General features: G+C 49.6%; 2 protein-coding genes and 1 non-coding gene across 3 annotated transcripts in view; 1 reads left to right on the top strand and 2 right to left on the bottom strand.

The window, feature by feature from the left end:
- Window positions 1-4,335, bottom strand: part of SF3B3 (splicing factor 3b subunit 3) — a 29,586-nt gene extending 25,251 nt beyond the window's left edge. The window contains exons 1-5 of the mRNA XM_064723104.1: window positions 4,198-4,335; window positions 3,447-3,558; window positions 2,728-3,054; window positions 830-1,002; window positions 353-494 (exon numbers count right to left, since the gene is read on the bottom strand). Coding sequence (XP_064579174.1) covers window positions 353-494; window positions 830-1,002; window positions 2,728-3,054; window positions 3,447-3,516 — 712 coding nt within the window. The 5' untranslated portion in view covers window positions 3,517-3,558; window positions 4,198-4,335. The remainder of the gene's footprint in view (window positions 1-352; window positions 495-829; window positions 1,003-2,727; window positions 3,055-3,446; window positions 3,559-4,197) is intronic.
- Window positions 1,713-1,794, bottom strand: LOC135453025 (small nucleolar RNA SNORD111). Its single transcript, XR_010441754.1, has one exon. It is a non-coding gene; the product is annotated as a small nucleolar RNA SNORD111 (small nucleolar RNA).
- Window positions 4,336-4,551: 216 nt separating the features above from the next.
- Window positions 4,552-18,429, top strand: COG4 (component of oligomeric golgi complex 4). The gene is made up of 19 exons (XM_064722895.1): window positions 4,552-4,720; window positions 5,171-5,253; window positions 5,906-6,020; window positions 6,895-7,069; window positions 7,668-7,861; window positions 8,271-8,376; window positions 9,438-9,595; window positions 10,063-10,121; window positions 11,549-11,682; window positions 12,203-12,321; window positions 12,630-12,796; window positions 13,433-13,598; window positions 13,889-13,951; window positions 14,418-14,534; window positions 16,110-16,202; window positions 16,540-16,623; window positions 16,917-17,018; window positions 17,411-17,539; window positions 17,748-18,429. The coding sequence occupies exons 1-19, from the start codon at window positions 4,574-4,576 to the stop codon at window positions 17,880-17,882; spliced, it is 2,346 nt and encodes a 781-aa protein (XP_064578965.1). The 5' UTR covers window positions 4,552-4,573; the 3' UTR covers window positions 17,883-18,429.
- The last annotated feature ends 63 nt before the right edge of the window (window positions 18,430-18,492 follow it).

Consider the following 18,492-nt stretch of genomic DNA (forward strand, 5'->3'; position numbering starts at 1 on the left):
GCTTTGCATCCAACCCCTCCAAGTGGGCTTTTAGTCCACGGATTCATCTACTGCCCTCAGCAGAGGGAATCCCATGAAAGAGAGTAAAACAGCATCTACACATTAACCAAGTCCTTTTGCATTGCTACAGCTAATTACAGGAGCACTCAAACAGCAGCTGCTTCTATGAATACTTGTGTATTTCCATGTGAACCACCCCTCATTACCTGACTGCAAGGTTAATTAATTAATTTATACTAATGGCTCAGACTACAATTGAAACAACTCCTAAGATATAAAGAGTATTGACTGTGTTTTCCTGGGGAATGGGACCCAAGCAGGCCCATGCAAAAACCAACTCTGTGGGTGGTACCTGTTATGAGGAAGTTGCCATGCTCTTCCAGGGGCTCACTGTATTTCCTGACAACATGGTTCAAACCCAAGTCCAGTTCATAAAATGTCAATGTCTGCTGTGTGTTGGCTGCAGCTTCACCTGTTGGATCGTTGTCTGCTTCCTAAAAGAGAACACATGGAGGTGTCTTTGTAAAAAAGGATTAAAAGGAGGAGCAAAGCTGATGTGTTGGGAAACAGTTTTGAATAACAACAGAATGGGGGCGAAAAGACTTGCTAGCAGCTGCAGAAGAGAAGTTCAGACCAAGAAAACATGCATATTTTCAGCTGAAAAGCAAAAAGAATCAATCACCATGACAGAAGAGACTTGCTCATTAAGCCTGTAAAAAATGATAACTGTCCCAGACAGCAGAAGCAGCCAACACTCCCCAGTGACAGATGAAGAAGAGAACAGGAACAACAAAGGTCAAAACACAGCAAAGGGGGATGAAGTTCTCACCTCATAATCCATTTCCAGACAAGCAAACATTGGGTTTTCAAACCCCACGTCGACTCCCACCACGTGGTAGACCAAGGTATTGGCCTTGTGGGCCTCCAGAGGGGAGGAGATGGTGAGTCGAGCAGCAGCATCTCTGTTCAGGATATACACCAGCTTCTGCTTTTCAATGGCACCTGCAGGGAAGGACAGCAGCACGTGAAGCCCATTCCTTGATAATCAAATCTCACCATACCTGCAGCCAAAACTGAGCTGTAACTTGGAAAGAGAACATCAGCACTACTTCAGCTGAAGCTCACCACTGGTGTTTATCTCTGTGCCACCAACTAACCTTGAATGTCTCATTGTAAATCTTTCAGATTGCAAGCACAAAATGACAACTTCAGCCCTTTAAAGCCAAAGCCTGACCCTTTGAGCTACATTCACCTGGCCCTATATTCCATCTACAATGGTTTGAGGGAGATCTACTCACTCTTTTTACCACACAAGAGAGGACAAACTGCAAGGAAGCAAAGACAAACGGAAAGAAGCATCCAGATGTTCTGCTATTTAAAATCACAGAAATATTTTACTATTTTACAAACTTTTCCACAGAAATATTTTAACTAAGTAAATGTATTCTTGCCTGATATACAGCATCCACAACATAAAAAACACCACTCAAATATCAACATGAATGGCACAACTGTGACTGTGTTACTTTCTCACCCAGGAAAACCAGACATGTTAGAAAAGAAATAATATTATTGCTATTCCCAGTATAAAGACATACTTGGTAAATTACCATCAGCACTGCACAGAGTTGCCTTCAGCAAAATGAGGAAGTTCCATACACTTCGTGCTAAATCTTAGCAAAAAAATTCTCCCAAGTGTCCTTCTACCTGTGAAGCCTGATCAGAAATGCATCTGGCTGTCTCCATGAGACATCTCAGAGAAGAGACATGAACTCAAAACATCATTTCAGGCCATGGGAACTGACTGGCTACACTGTAGCACTGACACCTGCAATCCCATCCTCTCTCCCACACACCACACCTCAGGGCTCTGCACGCTGCTGAGCAAACTGGTCTCTTTCCAACTTGTTTTGGCTCAGTACTACAATTTATTTGTGCAATCCCACCAGCATCAAGGAACAATTCTGAATGCCTGTGTTCTCCTTGACACAGCTCACAACCTAAAACAATTATAACTATATTATAACTCCAATTACACCTGTCAGAAATCTGCTCCAAAATAAACATCTGATGCCGAATTTTGCCCCAAAAGGCGAGAATAACTGCCTAAGAGACTCAATTTAAGTCAGCATAGACAGGAGGTATTTTATTACGACGCGTCGGAGAAATCACAAAAGGGATTTCTGAGTATCTCATGACAAAGCAAGCCTTTTATACAATTTTGAATATAGAGTTACATCATATCTCATGCATAATCATGTCTTTGCATGCATATTCATAGGAGGCGTGGTGTAGGCGGAGTGTGGGCGGAGACTTCTCTTTTGAGGATCTTTTCAGTGGTCGTTCAGGTGGCCTTCATCATGGGCAGGGGGCACCTGATGAGTCTTCCTCCTTAAACTTTTGAACTCCCATCCTAATATGGCCAATTCCCGGTGTACTTGGCTTGGTCCCCATGGCTTGGCAAGACTCTTAGGGTCGGTTTGACATTGTTGGCTCTAAACATGCTTAGCCCATCAACTCCCCTATCCCTATCTCTCTTTCTTGTCATTGTGTTCCATGCCTTAGCCGATTTATTGCCCTATATGTTTCCTAAATGCTATGCTTTCTTCAAATGTTTCACGTTCCATGTTTTAACTCATTATTTCTTGAAGGCTATCCGCTTTGGGGCTTCAATCCACAAGACAGAAGATAAAAACACTAAGAACAGAAGCTGACAGAGAGACTTACTGATCATGACAGCACGGCCCTTTGGGTCCACAGCCAGGTACTGGCCTGGAACGATCCTGCGACAGCCACTCTTGCCAAAGGTTTCCTGGTGGATCTTCTCGAAGACGTTCTTGGAGGGCTGGTACTCCAGGATGACGATGCGCCCCGAGTCGCTGCCCACCACGATGTAATCCTTGGTGCCCCCCGTCAGCCTGAAGGCCATGAGGGAGCGGATGACCCCAAACACCTCCACGGTCAGCAGCGTGTGAACCTTGCCCGTGTTGGGATCGGGGCGCAGCAACTCCAGGATCTTGCCCCGGGAAACAACAATTTCTTGTTGTTTGGTTCCTGAAGAAACCAAAACACGAGCACAAGTCAGCAACAGAAGACAACACACAACTTCAACAAGTGCTACAAGGGAAGAAGGGCAAACTTCCAAATACCAATTTTAGGACTACCATGGAGAAACTCAAAGAAACTTATTCACCACATTACGTACCATCATTGTTAGAACAGCTTTTAACACATCAGAAAATTGGTCAGGATATTAAACTAAACCTATAGATAATCTAGATTGATAATCAAGCCAAACTTCCCTCAATCTATCCACAAGCTACCACAGCTCAAGTAACACTCAATAACAAATGATAATGTACCAGCAAAAACCCCCAGAGGTACCAAAGCAAACCGGTACTCAAAAAAGCCCCAAGCCAAGTCACGCAGAGAGAGGAGAAAATTACCTGAGAAATTGCCATGGATGGCAAAGCTAATGCCCGTGGCACGCTGCAACGTTAGGTTGTACAGAAACATGTTGGCAACGGAGTTGCTTCAGCTTATGTAGCTCTGGTAATTCTGCAACAAGTAACACAAAATAATAAAACTTCTCAAAAGCAAAGCCTTTCATGCAGCAGAGAGAACCGCTGCCCTCCCGTGTGTGCACGGATCACTTTACAGCACAGCCCGACTGCCACCGCGCTATTTGCTATTTATTAGCGAAAAAGGCTCTCCCAAGGTGTCCCGGGTGCCAGCTGAACTCCTTACTGCCGGGCGGCTGAGCAGGACTCCCAGTAATTACTGCTAATTAGTCACGGCTTTCGCTTTCCAGGAACCAAACACAATTAGGGAGCCCTCCGGGATGCCCGCGCCGTTACACATCCCTGACGCCGCCGTTTCATTGAACACGAGTGCAGCCACCCGCAGCTGCCCGGGGCCGACTCCTCTCCCCGGGGCGGGAGGGAAGCCCAGCACCAACCGGCCCTCCCGGGCCGGGGAAACCGGCCCTGAGCCTTGCCGAGGCCCCGGCAGGGCACGAAGCCGGCACCTCCCCGCGCCCTGCGGAACGCTCAGCCCGGGAACCGGCCACAGCTCACTGCCCGGCCCGGCCGCCCTCACCCGGCCCAGGCCCCGACGGGTCCGCGACGCTCCCCCTCCACAAACCAGGGGCCCGTCCCTGCCGCGGAGCCGCCGCCGGGCGGGCAGAGCTGCGCTCACCGTGCGGATGGCGGCGGATGCTGCTCCGGCCTAGGCGGGGGCGCCGCCGGCCACCTCCGCCATCAGCGCCGCGCCTGCGCGCTGCCCTCCCGCGCCTTCTCCATGGGGCTTTCCACGTGTCCGGCGCGCGCGCGCGCCGTGCGGCGAGCGAGGCTGCCCAAAGCGGTGCCTGAATGATCGCGGCGCTATGGCAGCTGCCGCCTGCACCAAGAAACCCCCCAAGAAAACCCTCAGCCTCCTTCTAGCATGGAGATCTGCAGGAGCGTCAGCTTCCCTCACCGCCAGGCGGAGCCGAGCGGTACCGAGGGTCAGGCACCGCCTTTGACGGTCCCGCCGGGCCTCACGACGGTATCGCCCGCGTCAGCTGTGTGCCAAGATGGCGGCGGCCACGGCACCGGGGCCGAAGGCGCCGCTGGGTGAGAGTGGCGGCCCCGCCGCCTCCGCCCTGTCCATGGAGCGGATCCAGTCGCTGACCGATCTGGCGGACCTGGAGGCCGCATACAGCCGGCTGTGTGAGGAGGAGGTGTGTGCGGCCGGGCAGGGAGGCAGCGGAGCCCCGAAAAGCGGATACCCCGCTGTCACTGTGCCCCTCATTGCTGCGCACTCTCTAGAGGTGTTTGACACAGACTTAGCCGCCCCTGGGTCGGTGTCACCTCCGCGGATCCCTGACTCGCGAGCAGCCTGAAGATTCTGGGATCTCCTGCACTGGAAGCCCAGCCAGGGGAGGAGTTTGTGGGATACTGACTTAAAAGCGGTGTGATGAGGATTCCAAAACTGATGCTTTCAAATAGAAAAATCATAAAGATTTAGAGGATTTAAGAGAGCTTAGAAAGGATTTATTTGTCATATGAGCTCTTGGAAGCACAAATGCCTTGTGTCCTTGGCTTGGATATAGCATCTGTGATAAACTGCTGGTCTGGAGGAGAGCTGAAGTCACATAACACCTCCTTCATCATTTTTTTATTTTTTTCAGAAAGTCGTGCAGGAAGAGCTGGATGCCCTCCTGGAGCAGCAAAGCACTATAGAGAATAAGATGGTTGCCCTTCATCGCATGGGGTTAGTGTTCCAACCCCTTCCTTCTCCTTGCTGCATGGCCCAGATACTCCTGTCAGTGTTGTAGCAGAAGCACGTCAATTCTCAGAAAATATCAGACTTTAAATCAGCTTGTGGTTGAGAACACAAGTTGGATCCTCATCCCCAGTTCTTCCCAGCAGCACTGACAGCTCTGCCCTCACCCAGACCCATTTTGTTGTAGGCTCAGGAGCTTTTTGAAAGTGTCATCTCAGAGGCTGCCAGGTTTCAGCATCAATTATTGGATCAGGTGTCTTGTGCCAGGTGTGAACAAATATTACTGCCCTGCAGGGTGAACTTGTGCAGGCAGGCTGGGAAATCATCCTGAATGGCCTTTGTGTCTAGCACAGCTCCAAGGAAAGGTTTCCAGCCTTCACCTCCACTTCAGAAGGGGAGAATGTCCCAAGGGCCCAGTGGCTCGTTCGTGCCCTGTGTGGTGGCAAGGCACAGCTGCTCTGTGCAGCCTCTCCCAAAGCAGCCAGCCTGCTCCTTCCTCCTGCTCTGCCCCCAGAGGAAGGCAGTGGAATGAGTGGCAGTGTTGTGACAGGCCCAGCTGTTCCTGGAGAGACAGCCATGCTCCTTGCACAGCCCCAGGTGGTTCCTGTGTGTCTCTCACGCCCAGCTCTGTGTGTTTCAGCCCCAGCCTGCAGCTGATCGAGGGGGATGCCCAGCAGCTGGCAGGGATGGTCACCTTCACCTGCAACCTGGCCGAGAACGTCAGCAGCAAGGTCCGGCAGCTCGACCTCGCCAAGGTACTGGGCTGAGGGGCTGGGGCTTGTCAGCACTCTGTGCTGTGCCAGTCTAGGGTGCTTTCAGTGCACCTCCCCCACTGTCTGTTCCTGCTTAGATGCAGGGCTGCTGTGTTCTGTGTTTGTGTGTTCTGTGCTCACAGCACACCAGATGTGCCCTGCCTTTGGTGGGCTGGAAGCTGCTGTGGTTTTGATGTTAGCTGTGTCTTTCTGGGCTCCTGGCTACTGCATGGTATAAGACTGATAGAATGGTTTGGGCTTGAAGGGACCTTAAAGCTCCTCTTGTTCCCAACTCTCCTGCAGTTGGCATGGACACCTTTCACTAGACCAAGCTGCTCAGAACCCCATCCAGCCTGGCCTTGAACACTTCCAGGAATGCTCCTCCATATAATGGCTGGTTCTCCAGCATCCCCTCCTATCCATGCAGCTCCTGGTAGAATACCAGGATACCCTGGATAGAGTTACTAGCAATCTTGGCAGCTACACAGTGCTGAGGACAGTGGAGATTGTCACCCAAGCCAGGTCAGGAATCTGGGCTGTTCTGTTCCTTGTCTGGGGACAGGCTGAGGGGTGTCAATGCCAGCACTTGGCACAACTGCTCAGATCAAACAGATAACATGTGGTGTCCTCTCTGGTCTCTGCTGTTTGTTACAGACAGCTGTGGCCTCCAGGTTCAGCCTCAGTTTTGACATATACTGTTCATCCTGTGGAGCCACTGGTCGTAGCACTTTTTGAGTAGTGTGGAATTTTTGCTTATGTAGTAGTTCTGCTGTATAGAGAAGTGCTTCAGTCTCTTTTTCCCTCCTGCTGTCTTCTGAGAGCTCCCTCTCCCTGTCCATCCCACAGCTGGAAGCATCACTGGTTGCCTTTCTTTCAGAACCGGCTCTATCAGGCCATTCAGAGAGCTGATGACATCCTTGACCTGAAGTTCTGCATGGATGGAGTTCAGACAGCCCTGAGAAATGAAGACTATGAACAAGCAGCAGCTCACATCCATCGCTATCTGTCCCTGGACAAGTCAGTGATTGAGCTCAGTCGTCAGGGCAAGGAGGGTAAGCACTGTTTGTGAGGAGATGCTCATGAGTCACCTTTCCAATGGATACCTAGAGGCTGCTCCTTTCCCATGGTTGCCTCAGCCCAACAGACAAAGCAGAAAATCTAATGCTGGCCAGAGATCTTAGTATTTTATAGAGTGACTTAGGGGTGAAGGTTTTTGAAGCATTATTACACCAGAATTATCATTAATTGAAAAGGAAGCTCCTGGCACACAGCTGTAATAGTATTTCAGGTGCTAACTAAGCAAAGGACAAAATGGTCAGGCCAGAAGAAATGAGGGAGAAGGCTCTGTCAAGAATTGTTCTTGTGTCACCGTGTGCTACCAAGCAGAGCAACTGGAAATGAGGGGGTAAATTGGTAGATTCCTAAGAGGAAAATCCCAGTGGATGTGTTGTTGTCCTTCATGCAAAATCACAACATTACATCACTCACCAACCTGTCTGTCTGTGCCTGTAGAGGAATTCCAGTGTGTCTTCTGCCTTCTCAGCTTGGGGCTGCACAGTGCTGGTCTCTCTCCTGGGGAAAAAGTAGCCCTTGATACAACACTAACATTGTGCTGTCACTTTTCTGTTTCTTTTCTGTCCTTTTGACCAGGGGGAATAATTGATGCCAACCTGAAGCTCCTGCAGGAAGCAGAGCAGCGTCTGAAGACAATTGTTACAGAGAAATTTGACACAGCAATGAAGCAGGGAGACCTGCCCCAGGTGGAACGGTTCTTCAAGATCTTTCCTTTGCTAGGCTTACATGAAGAGGGGCTGAGCAAGTTCTCTGAGTACCTCTGCAAGCAGGTAACAGGCTCTGTGACACCCAGGGGAAAGCAAAACCCAGTCTATGTCAATAGATGTTGTGGAAGGAGATTTTGGCAGTGGCTTGTTCACCTTAGAAAATAGCACTGGCCTTAGTTCATATCTCTCCTTGCATTTGTATGCTGGGATGGGCTTTCTGGTGTCTGTGTCTTGCTCTGTGCACTTGCTTAAAAAATATCCAATGAGCCTGGAAAGAGAAGAGCAAGTTTCTGCCTTTCCTTGAGCCTTGAGTTTTCCACAAGAGAGGAAAGGATCCCTGGTCAAAGCAGGAGCAACAGCAATAGCTCTTGCATTGGGAAGGCCAATAAAAGCTCTCTAGGGCAAGGACAGAGGACCTGTGGGTTGAAGAATACCTTTGGGTGTTCAGCTGACTGCTCCTGTTGCCATGCAGGTGGCCAACAAAGCAGAAGAGAACCTGCAGCTGGTGATGGGGACAGACATGAGTGACCGTCGAGCTGCTGTCATCTTTGCAGACACCCTGACACTCCTCTTTGAAGGTGATCTTCCTTTCCTCCTTCCTGATTTGATTGCAAATAGTCCATGATGAGACTGTCCATCAATTTAAATGCTTTCAATTTCAGCTCACAAAATGCCACATTCTCCTTTGAGCTACAGGTGTCTCACTCGAGGGACAGCTGGTAGGATTTATTCTAACCAGGAGAGGGCATCACAATAAGCAAGTTCTCCTGTGTACATCTTGTACAGGCACAAAGTGCATTTGCAAAGGATTTGTTGGCTTCCCCCAGGAATCAGACTCTTCCTGTTCTCTGCATCCTCAAAACAAATGGATATTCCCTGGAGGTTTCTTCAGACTTGCAGCTCTCCAGACAAACAAATCAGATCCCTTAGGGACGAGCAGCTGTTGGTGCCTCCAGGCCTGGCTCTTCAAGAAGCACCATGGGAACTTGAAAGCAGAGAAGGGAATATGAATGCTCTGTGGGAGTGCCACAGACAGTACTTGAGATCCCATGGTGATTAACCACCTTCTCTGAAATCTGCTCTAGTTCCAGGCTGCACCCCTGCCAAGTTACTCTCCCAGCCTGGCACCAGTAGAGCTTTCTTGCCAGTAGTGTTAAAAGCAGGGGGAGCGTTGCTAACTGTTGGAGTAGAGTGTTTGTGAGAAGAAGGCAATATTGTAGAGATACTTCCTTGTGGATGAGCTTTTCCTCCAAGGAGTTCTTGCCTTTGCTAATGCTTGCTCTCTGCAGCAAGTGTGTGCCCAAGAGCCTTCCCTGGGCTGATTTTTCCCTGTAGCTTTGCAGGTGCTAAAAGCTGGGACTGCATTTGGGTGGCAGTTGTGCCCCCTGCCAGATTTAGCTTGTGTGGCTTCGTCCTGGGGAAGCTTCAAACCTTGTATCTTGCTGGGCTGAAGGGCAGCTGGGGCTGGCACACAGGGCATGGCAGGAGTTCTCTTTAGGGACAGAGAGATGGCTTCTGCTCCAGGAGATCTGTACTCTATCTGTGGAGTGAATGATCCTTTTTAGGTCAGATCTGTGGAGCTGTGGAGCTCTGCTGTGCTCTGGGAACTGCTGGTTGAGTGTGTGTCCCCTCCCTGCAGGGATTGCTCGCATTGTGGAGACCCACCAGCCCATTGTGGAGACCTACTACGGGCCAGGGAGGCTCTACACCCTCATCAAGCACCTGCAGGTGGAGTGCGACCGCCAGGTGGAGAAGGTGGTGGACAAGTTCATCAAGGAGAGAGACTACCACAGGCAGGTGAGAGCAGTGTGAGGCTGCCTCATGCAGCCAGCTGTGCCCTCCAGCCAGCTCTGTGGGTTCCCACTGCCATAGAGGCAGCAGAGTTTGGCCTTGTGTGTGGAGAGAATCCTTGCTTTACTCCTTATTTACCCTGATAGCTGCAGGGGTTCAGTCTGTAACTGCTTTGTGAAGCAGAGAATGCTTCATTTGGAGCATGGTAAATGCACCCTGGGCACTCTGTGCTGTGCAGGTCTGTAGGGTGCTTTCAGTACACCTTCCCCCCTGTCTTGTTCCTGCTGTTACTGTCTCATGGTCACATACCTGAGTGCCTCTGGTCAAGTCCCATCCCACCACCCTTCCTGGAGGGATGAGCTCTGCCTTAGAGGAGGAAGAAGTGAACTTATGTGATTCCCTTCCAAAGCATTCCTGTTACCCCCAGAGAGTACAAGTCATCAGCAAAGACTCCCTTTCTTTTGTGATTGCAGTTCCAGCAAGTCCAGAATAGCATGATGAGAAGTTCTTCTGCAGAGAAGATTGAACCAAGGTACAAAGAAAAACTCTTTATGCTCTCTAACCTTTCACTCTGGAGTTGTTATTAACACTACTTAACATTTAGATAACCCTCCCACTCTTCCAGAAGCTTTGTGGGTATTAATTTTAAAAATCCAATTGTTAGGTGCCCTTCACTGCCCTTCTGTAAAGGAAGCTTCTGTAGTGGGGCTTTATTTTGCTTAGTCATTAATTCTAAGCCTTGGCTCTAAGCATTCCTGGAGGGCTGTTGATATCCCTGCACATGAAGGACTGAGATTTTAACTGCCTGTGCCCACTGCCCTTCCACGGCCAGAGTACAGCCCTTGGAGCCCACAAAACACAGCAGCTCTCTTGACAGATAATTTATGACAGAAACAGGAATAAATCTTTGGATCTTACCTTATCTGTACTGCTGCTGCAGCAGCTCCATACCATCAGTTTCTTGACAACAAACTGCAGTGCTTTCAATCTCCCTCTTTTTCTTCTTATCGTAAATATTTACATAACCCTTTAAGCAAGGCCATTTGAAAGTGCACCCAGCCCTTCTGGGACTGCCTGACTTAGAAACATGCCTTGAAAGAAAACAGGTTCCTCAAGGAAGATCTATCTGTGAGCCTGCATAATTAATGTTTCTACTTACTATTTGCTCTGAGTAACTCTGCATGCATCCCAGTTTTCTGATTTTTTTTTAATCTCTAAAATAAAGGTAGTGTTTCCTTCTCCCACCTGTGCACCATGAATTTTACAAATCCAAGCAGGATTTGTAAAATTCTTCTGTGCACACTGATGAAAAAGCTGATGTGTCAGTCTTTCTTTTTTTCAGCCATCTCTGATCTGAACACTGTGTTCTGCATTGTAACATGCTTTTTTTATCTCACATTTCCTGAGCTGTTGAGCTTAAACAGATTCTTCATCATCTGCAGAGAAACACGAGTCTGTGCACAAAAACACACACATGGAGATGGCAGGGACCAGGCATTTCTAACACTGGCTACACAGGGCTCACGGAATTGTAGCAAAACTGAGGTAGGGAAGGACTAATGAAGACCTCTAGTCAAACCTCCCACTCAAAACAGGGCTCATTTTGAAGTTACATCAGGTTGCTTTGAGTCTTGCAGTCCTTACCACTGTGATTTCAACGTGGATGTCCTCAGATCTATGAGGAAAAAGAGGGGGAGTGTTGCTAAATCTTGGAGTAGAGTTTGTGAGAAAAAAACAATTGTAGAGATATCCCCCAGATCTCCCCCAGGAGGTATTTTGATTGTATGTGTGCATTCTTTGCACATACCAGTTATTCTGCTGAGCTTTGCCACTCAACAGCACAGATGGAAAGGGGCAGTACTGATCTCATAGTAAAGGAACAGAGAACTACTTAACTGAATTAAATTAGTGCCTCTCCTTTTGTAGTCTTGCTGTCTTGATTCTTGCTGTTTCTTCCAGGGAGCTTGACCCTATTTTAACAGAAGTCACTCTGATGAATGCCCGCAGTGAGCTCTACCTGAGGTTCATCAAGAGACGAATCATAGCTGATTTTGAGGTGGGAGATGCCATGGCCTCAGAGGAGGTAAAGCAAGGTAACACCTTGAGTACCAATATTCATAGGCTCTGCTTATCAAAGCCAGAAATGGAGATATACCTGAGTTAGTGGCAGAGCAAAGGGACACGGGGTCTGCAAAGACACTTTGGGAGTGCTCTGTGGAAGATCATTGGGTAGCCTAGACTTTACAAACCTGTTTTCAGCACTGGTTGTTCCCTCTAACAGGAAAAACAACATTAAGAATGATTGTAGAGTATAACAAAGTAAAGTCCCCAAAGAGAGAAAGAACCATTTTGTCACTGCAGGCACAAATCCTGAAGGTGGAGACCACAAAAAAAAAAGGCTCAAGGTTTTGGTACTCTGTAGAGCTCTGGAAATCACTTTAGTCACCTGCAAAATTCAGCTCAGCAATTTCAGCTCCACAGTTGAGGCTTGTGATTTGTTTTAGGCTGGGCTTGGCAGGTGTGTGTCTGTTGGGTCCCATGAGACAAACAGCAAGGGGACTCAGTGGAGCTGTCTCCTGGTTCCTGCTGATAGGTCTCTCTTTTGTTCCACAGAGCATCAAAAATACCTGGACAAGCTCCTCAACAACTGTCTGCTGAGCTGCACCATGCAAGAGCTCATTGGCTACTACATCACCATGGAGGAATACTTCATGAGGGAGACTGTCAACAAGGTGGGGGAAAACCTCTTAGATGCTTTTCTGTGTGTGCTCCTCAGTCCTCTGGTGAGCATCCCAAGGAAGGGATATGCATACATGGCAAATCTGCAGTTGTTGGGAGAGTCTTTTGTTTCCCTTGGCCTTGAAAAGCAAGTGGTTGTTTCTGAACTTTGACTTCAGACATACCCCAGGCATCTTCCAGGTCTTTGGGCTACTGCAGCCTAGTCTGAGTGGTGCAACCACACAGGGTGCAGGGGGAAGGGGGCAGATGGGCAGTTTGGTCTCTCAGCACTGTTGGGGCACTGAGAGAGCTTTCTTTGCAGGCTGTTGCCATGGACAGCTATGAGAAGGGCCAGCTCACCTCCAGCATGGTGGATGATGTGTTTTATATAGTGAAGAAGTGCATTGGGCGTGCTCTGTCCAGCTCCAGCATAGACTGTCTCTGTGCTATGATCAACCACTCCACCACTGAGCTGGAGTCTGACTTCAGGTAATGAAAACACAGCAGGTTCATTGGAAGGGGCCTCCACCTCACATTCTGCAAACAGTGGCTGCTGGCAGATGGTCTTGCTTGTGTTCTTTGCCTTTGAGCCTCTGGCTTGTCATCTCCATGGAAGATCCTTGTAGGAAGCAGTGGCAGATGTGGGAAGCTGGATCTGGGCATCTTTTCTCACAGTAGTGGTGACCCACCTGTAGGACAAGCAGAGAAAAGAACCTGATGGCCCAAAATCCCTATGAGATGGAGTTGCCTTGTAGCATTGGGGTACTACCCTGCCTGAGGGTACATGATCACCCCTAGTTGTTCTCTGGGTTACTTGGTGACTCAAACTTGGGTGAGACTGCAGAAATTGTCTTGCTATTTTTCATTCCATTGTGGGAGTGAGGAGCTGTGTCTGAAGACAGCAGGCAGCTGCAGGAAGGACATTCAGGAAAGCTCAGAAACTGGGTGGCTATGTTTTTCTTTCAGCATTCTCATGCTGTCAGGAGATATTTGCCAGCATTTTTTTTTCCTTTTGAAGTTCCACTACCTTGTTCAGGTCAGATCTCAGACAGAATGCTGTCCCAGGCACAAAGCATAATTTTCTTTTTGCTGCTCTAAACCCTGGTGTGTTCTGCTTGCCTATAGGGAGGTTCTGTACAACAAGCTGAAGCAGGGCTTCCCAGCCACGACCTTCCAGGACTTCCAGAGAGGGGTGACCAGTGCTGTGAACATCATGCACAGCAGCCTGCAGCAGGGCAAGTTCGACACCAAAGGCATTGAAAGCACGGATGAGGCCAAGCAGTCCTTTCTGGTGGGTTTGGTGGCTCTTCTGGTGTAGAAGGATGTTGAGGAAAAGCAGTAAACTGTCTTGAACTCTGTACTAGCTGGGGGTTCAGCACATGTGCTCCATTGCTGGAGTTTAGCTTCATGCAACTCAGTGAATCTGCAGTGCTTTAATCTCACAGTAGCAACTCTGTCCCTTAAGAACTTGCATTTCCATCTGTACTGTTAGCAGGGCATGGATTAAATGGGTGGATTTGGGGGTGAGGAGCTGGGAAATTCCATTTAATCCAGCTTGGGTTTGTTTTGGGTTTTTTTCAGGTGACCTTAAACAATGTGGAAGTCTGCAGTGAAAACATCATGACCCTAAAGAAGACTTTGGAGGTGCAGTCTCTATTCTTTACTGGTTTTTCCTCAATCAAATTTGTAATATCCTACCTTGGTGGAAGCAGGGGTCATGTAAACCATCTGGTCTTTGATATGCCCGAGTTCCTGAGGTCTTTGCCCTCCAGCCTTAGGGAAGGAATTTTAAGCTGGCAGAGCAATTTCCGGCTGACAGTAGCAGCCAGAAATACCAGTTCCTCCAGCCTGACTGACCTGGTGCAGGAATAACCTGTGCATCATGGAGAGTCTGCAGTTCTGTGATACTGGGCTAGACAGCCCCTGGCTTCTTTTCTTGCTGTCCTTTCTCCCCTCAGCTGGAGCCAGCAGCTTCTGCCTTTGCAGGAGCAAGAGTTGGGCTCCTGTCCTATCCCACACGCTGGTGGGCAGCCAGAGCTCAGCAACACAAAGGAATAAAAACTGCCCAGGTTATTAATTTGGAGCTTGCTCATGGATCTCTTCCCTGCAGAGTGACTGCAGCAAACTGCTTAGCCAAGGATTTGGGGGTGAGCAGGCACAGGCCAAGATTGAGAGCTGCCTCTCGGACATGGCTGCTGTCTCCAACAAATTCCGTGACCTGCTGCAGGTGAGTGTCTCTCCACATTACTGCTGGCTGCTGGTGTCTTCAGGGAGAACTCTGGCAGGAATCACTTCAGCCTAGGGCCACACCATGTCTGACTCCAGGAGTGCTGGGTAGGGTGCAGGAGGGAGCAAATCAGTCAGCTTTGAGGCATGGAAACAGCCCCAGCCCGTTTACACAGCCACACCAGCTGGCAGCTGCATAAAAAGCACTGGAAGCAGCTGCAGAGCCAGAAGAAATGTTGCTTCATTTGTCTTCACTCAGCATGGGCTTGCAGTTGGTTCAGCATTTTCAGGAAAAGAAATATTAATAGCATTTCCATCTCCTCCATTCTCCCTCGTGGCACAGCACATTGTCAGGTTGTCCACAGCCTCACTAAGTAATGCTGAAGACAGGCTGTTGGTAGAGAAGAGCTGCCCTTTTCTCAGATTTCTCCTTCTTTCCCAAATGCAAATAGCCCACAGCATGGAACAGAGGACTCTGGCTAAATCCAGTCTCCTGTGGCATGCTGGGGCCTGCTGTCCTAAAATGCCACTGGTCTCTAGCAAAGAGAGAAGCAGAAAGACCTAGTACCTCATGTGGAAAGAAACCAAGCAAAGGAGAATATTTTTAAGTAGGTTTGCCTTTGTAGTTCACACAGGGGTCAGATTATTTTTTGTTTGGCTTTGCAGTTCAGTGCAGGCAGATGCCTTCAGTTCAGCACTGCCAGCAAACCCTCCTGGGGACTGTGGTCAGTATTAAAACCAAAGAGCTTATCAGTAAGGAGTAACACTCTCCAATCTGACTCTAGTGTGGTTTTAAAAGTGGCTGCAAAGCAATCAAGAGGCTGAGGAGGAAGCTCCTGTGCTGCCTGAGTCACACACACACTGAATTTGCCTCAGAAAAGGACAATTGCCAGCAGGGCCTCCTCAGAAATGCCAGTTTTAGTTAAAATCTTCTATCAAATGCCAGTCAGAATCGGAACTGACACGGTTTCATAGTGAGTGAGTTTTCATGACACCTTGCTGAGCCAAAGAGGGGTGGCTTGGCAGGAGAGGCTTTAAGAGCTCTCATCACAGGGGACAGAACAGCTTTGCTGACAGCCTGCTGCTCAGGGGAGATGGCATGTGCTGGGGTTATGATTAATTCAGGGAACTAACCGTGGTTACAGCTTTTATCTTCCTTTTAGATTCTCCTACTGAGCTAAGCTGCAGTGGAGGTGGGAGGCATCACTTGAGTTCAGTCACAGTGCCCTGGCTGGTGCTGAGTGAAAAAATGGAGTTTGCATTTTTACCTACCCCAGGTGCCTCACTCCTGCCAGGATATCTGCAGCTGTCTGGGATGGGGTGGGCAAGCACAAACCCCTTCAGACCCACTACAAGTCAGCACAACAGCAGCTTCTGGGCCAACAACCTTCCTCCTCTTCTTGTCATGGTGTCCTCAGAGCCTTCCGGCACCGGAAGAGTGTGGGATCTGAGCCCTCTGGTGCAGCTTCCTGTGCAAGTCTGTGGGCCAGTTTCCCAGGCTGGGAAGCAGCATCAAGACAGCCTGTTTGTAAATGTTTTGTGCCTCACTGTCCTTTCTTCTTGCTGTCTCATTCAGGAAGGTCTCAATGAGCTCAACAGCACAGCCATCAAACCCCAGGTGAAGCCATGGATCAACTTATTCCTCTCTGTCTCCCACAACATCGAGGAGGTGAGGCTCAGTGTTCTCTGCTTCCGGCTGTACTTGAGCACTTTCTGTCTTCTGCTCAGCAGCACAGTCAGAGCAGCCTCTGTTTCCTTCCCCTCAGTTATCTGCTTGGCACAGAGCACCAGTAAAATACCCAGATCTTGCTCTGCAGCCGAGCCTGGAAAGGGACATTTGGCCACAGAGGAGCAGAAGGGATGAAGTGCAGCTTCAGGAGGGACCTCCCTTCCTGTCCTCTGGACCGTTGGCTGTGGTTTACTTCAGGCCACATAAACAATGTGGCCTGAAAATGCATGCCTTTCTGCATTTCTGTAAACAATGCCTTTCTGCATTTCACTGTCAGGAGGAGTTCAGTGACTATGAGGCCAACGATCCCTGGGTGCAGCAGTTCATCGTCAATCTGGAACAGCAGATGACAGAGTTCAAGGTGAGAGGAGGAGGTGGCAGCCTGCCAGGCTTTGGCCAGACCTCCACGTGGCATCCTCCACATGGCAAGCAGAGGTGTCCTCCAGTGCCTTGCAGGGCTCGTAGGGATCCAGATTCCTTCTCCTGCAATTCTCAAAGCCTGCTTGCAGGCCCCAAGGAGTACCTGGATCACTTCTGTGCTGCTCCCCACTTGCCAAGCCTGCAAGTCTTTATTTGCAAGCTCTCCTAGCCTTGGGCTTTAGGGATCTCTGCTCAGTTTTTCCTGACAAGAATGACACAGGTTTCTGCTTCCAGGCTGGACTGTCTCCAGTGATTTATGATACTCTCACTGGTCTTATGACCAGTCTCATAGCTATTGAGCTGGAGAAAGTGCTGCTCAAATCTACCTTCAGCAGGGTAAGCAAAACACTCCTCTACCATGTAGTCTGTCTTGACTGCAAACTCTCAGTAAAGGATGGGGCAGGGCAGATGCAAATATTACCCTCTACCCTCAAATATTACCCTATAAGAAACTCTCCAACCACCAGTGACCAGCTCAGGGATGCCTTTACATCAGCACCCACAGGGACAAAGTGGGTTTGGTAATGGGACTGAGAAGAGCTGGCACCAATAAGGGGACTGGGTTTTAAGATGGGTCTAAACATAAGCCACCCTACCTGCACTAAATGGTTTAACTGGGACCTGCCTGCTCAGAGACTTCCCCCTGCCTCCCTGTGATTTTAACTGGTGTCTTGGCACAACCCCATGGTCTGCCTGGAGAGTTGACAGATCTCACTCTGTGCCCACAGCTCGGTGGTCTGCAGTTTGACAAGGAGCTGAGGTCCCTCATAGCCTACCTCACCACAGTCACCACGTGGACTATCCGTGACAAGTTTGCCCGTCTTTCCCAAATGGCCACCATCCTCAACCTGGAAAGGGTGAGCTGCACTTGTCTGCTTCTACTGGGGGACTGTGGGAACACCACTGCACTGCACGTGGCTTTACTGAGTTCATCCACATATCATCACACCCACAGGGTGTGGAGAACCTGGAGAAGTTTCCATGTATCTGATGGTGCTTGAGTTCAATCTTACCTATGAGGACGGTCAGTGCTGAGCCATCTCTTACAGCTCCCTGTTTTTCCAGGTGACAGAGATTCTGGATTACTGGGGTCCAAACTCGGGTCCCCTGACGTGGCGCCTGACTCCGGCCGAGGTGCGGCAGGTGCTGGCTCTGCGCATCGACTTCCGCAGCGAGGACATCAAGCGGCTGCGCCTGTAGCTGGGCAGAGCCTGGATCAGCACCACGCTGGAGCTGAGGCTGCAGTCCTGGAGCCTGCCCACATCCTGTCCTGGGGCTCCCTGTTTGAGGCTGTGGGGATGGGATGATGTCTGCCCTTCTGTCCGCTAAAGGGTTTTCCTGGGCTCGGTGAGAAGACCTGCCATCCTTCTGTGGGAGCAGAAGGAATCTCTCATGCTGAGGGCAGGATGATGCTATTTCTCAGAACACAGGCTAGTGCCTGCTCCTGACTCTGTGTGCTCTGCTGCCCTGCAGGAGGCCACAAGCCAGGACAGGTGGGGCTGAAATACAGGTCTGCTGCTGCAGCTGTGTTCCCTCTGTGCCCCCAGTTTAAGGGTCAGCTACTGGAGTCACAAATGCTGAACCCTGGCTCTCTCCTGGTGGTGATGGGAACTGTTCTGTGGAAGGGAAAAGGAGTGATTTCCTTGGGAAGGTGCTTGGAAAATCACTAGAAAGCCTCTGAAGGAAGTGGGGCTGTGTCCCTGCTGGCTCTGTACAGCTACTCTGTAAATAAACCTTGCTTGGCTGAGGTGCAGTCTCCAGTGGTGTGTTCAGCTGTGGGCCTGGAGGGAGCTGGAGAGATGTGGGACAA

Source organism: Zonotrichia leucophrys, chromosome 11, assembly GCF_028769735.1.
Source record: "Zonotrichia leucophrys gambelii isolate GWCS_2022_RI chromosome 11, RI_Zleu_2.0, whole genome shotgun sequence".
NCBI lineage: Eukaryota > Metazoa > Chordata > Aves > Passeriformes > Passerellidae > Zonotrichia > Zonotrichia leucophrys.

Bases quoted from the DNA above. Each gene is read 5' to 3' on its own strand.
- COG4 (XM_064722895.1), top strand. From the start codon at position 4,574: ATGGCGGCGGCCACGGCACCGGGGCCGAAGGCGCCGCTGGGTGAGAGT. The intron at 5,254-5,905 runs GTTAGTGTTCCA...TGTGTGTTTCAG, and splicing joins GTTGCCCTTCATCGCATGGG to CCCCAGCCTGCAGCTGATCG. The intron at 8,377-9,437 runs GTGATCTTCCTT...CCCTCCCTGCAG, and splicing joins CCTGACACTCCTCTTTGAAG to GGATTGCTCGCATTGTGGAG.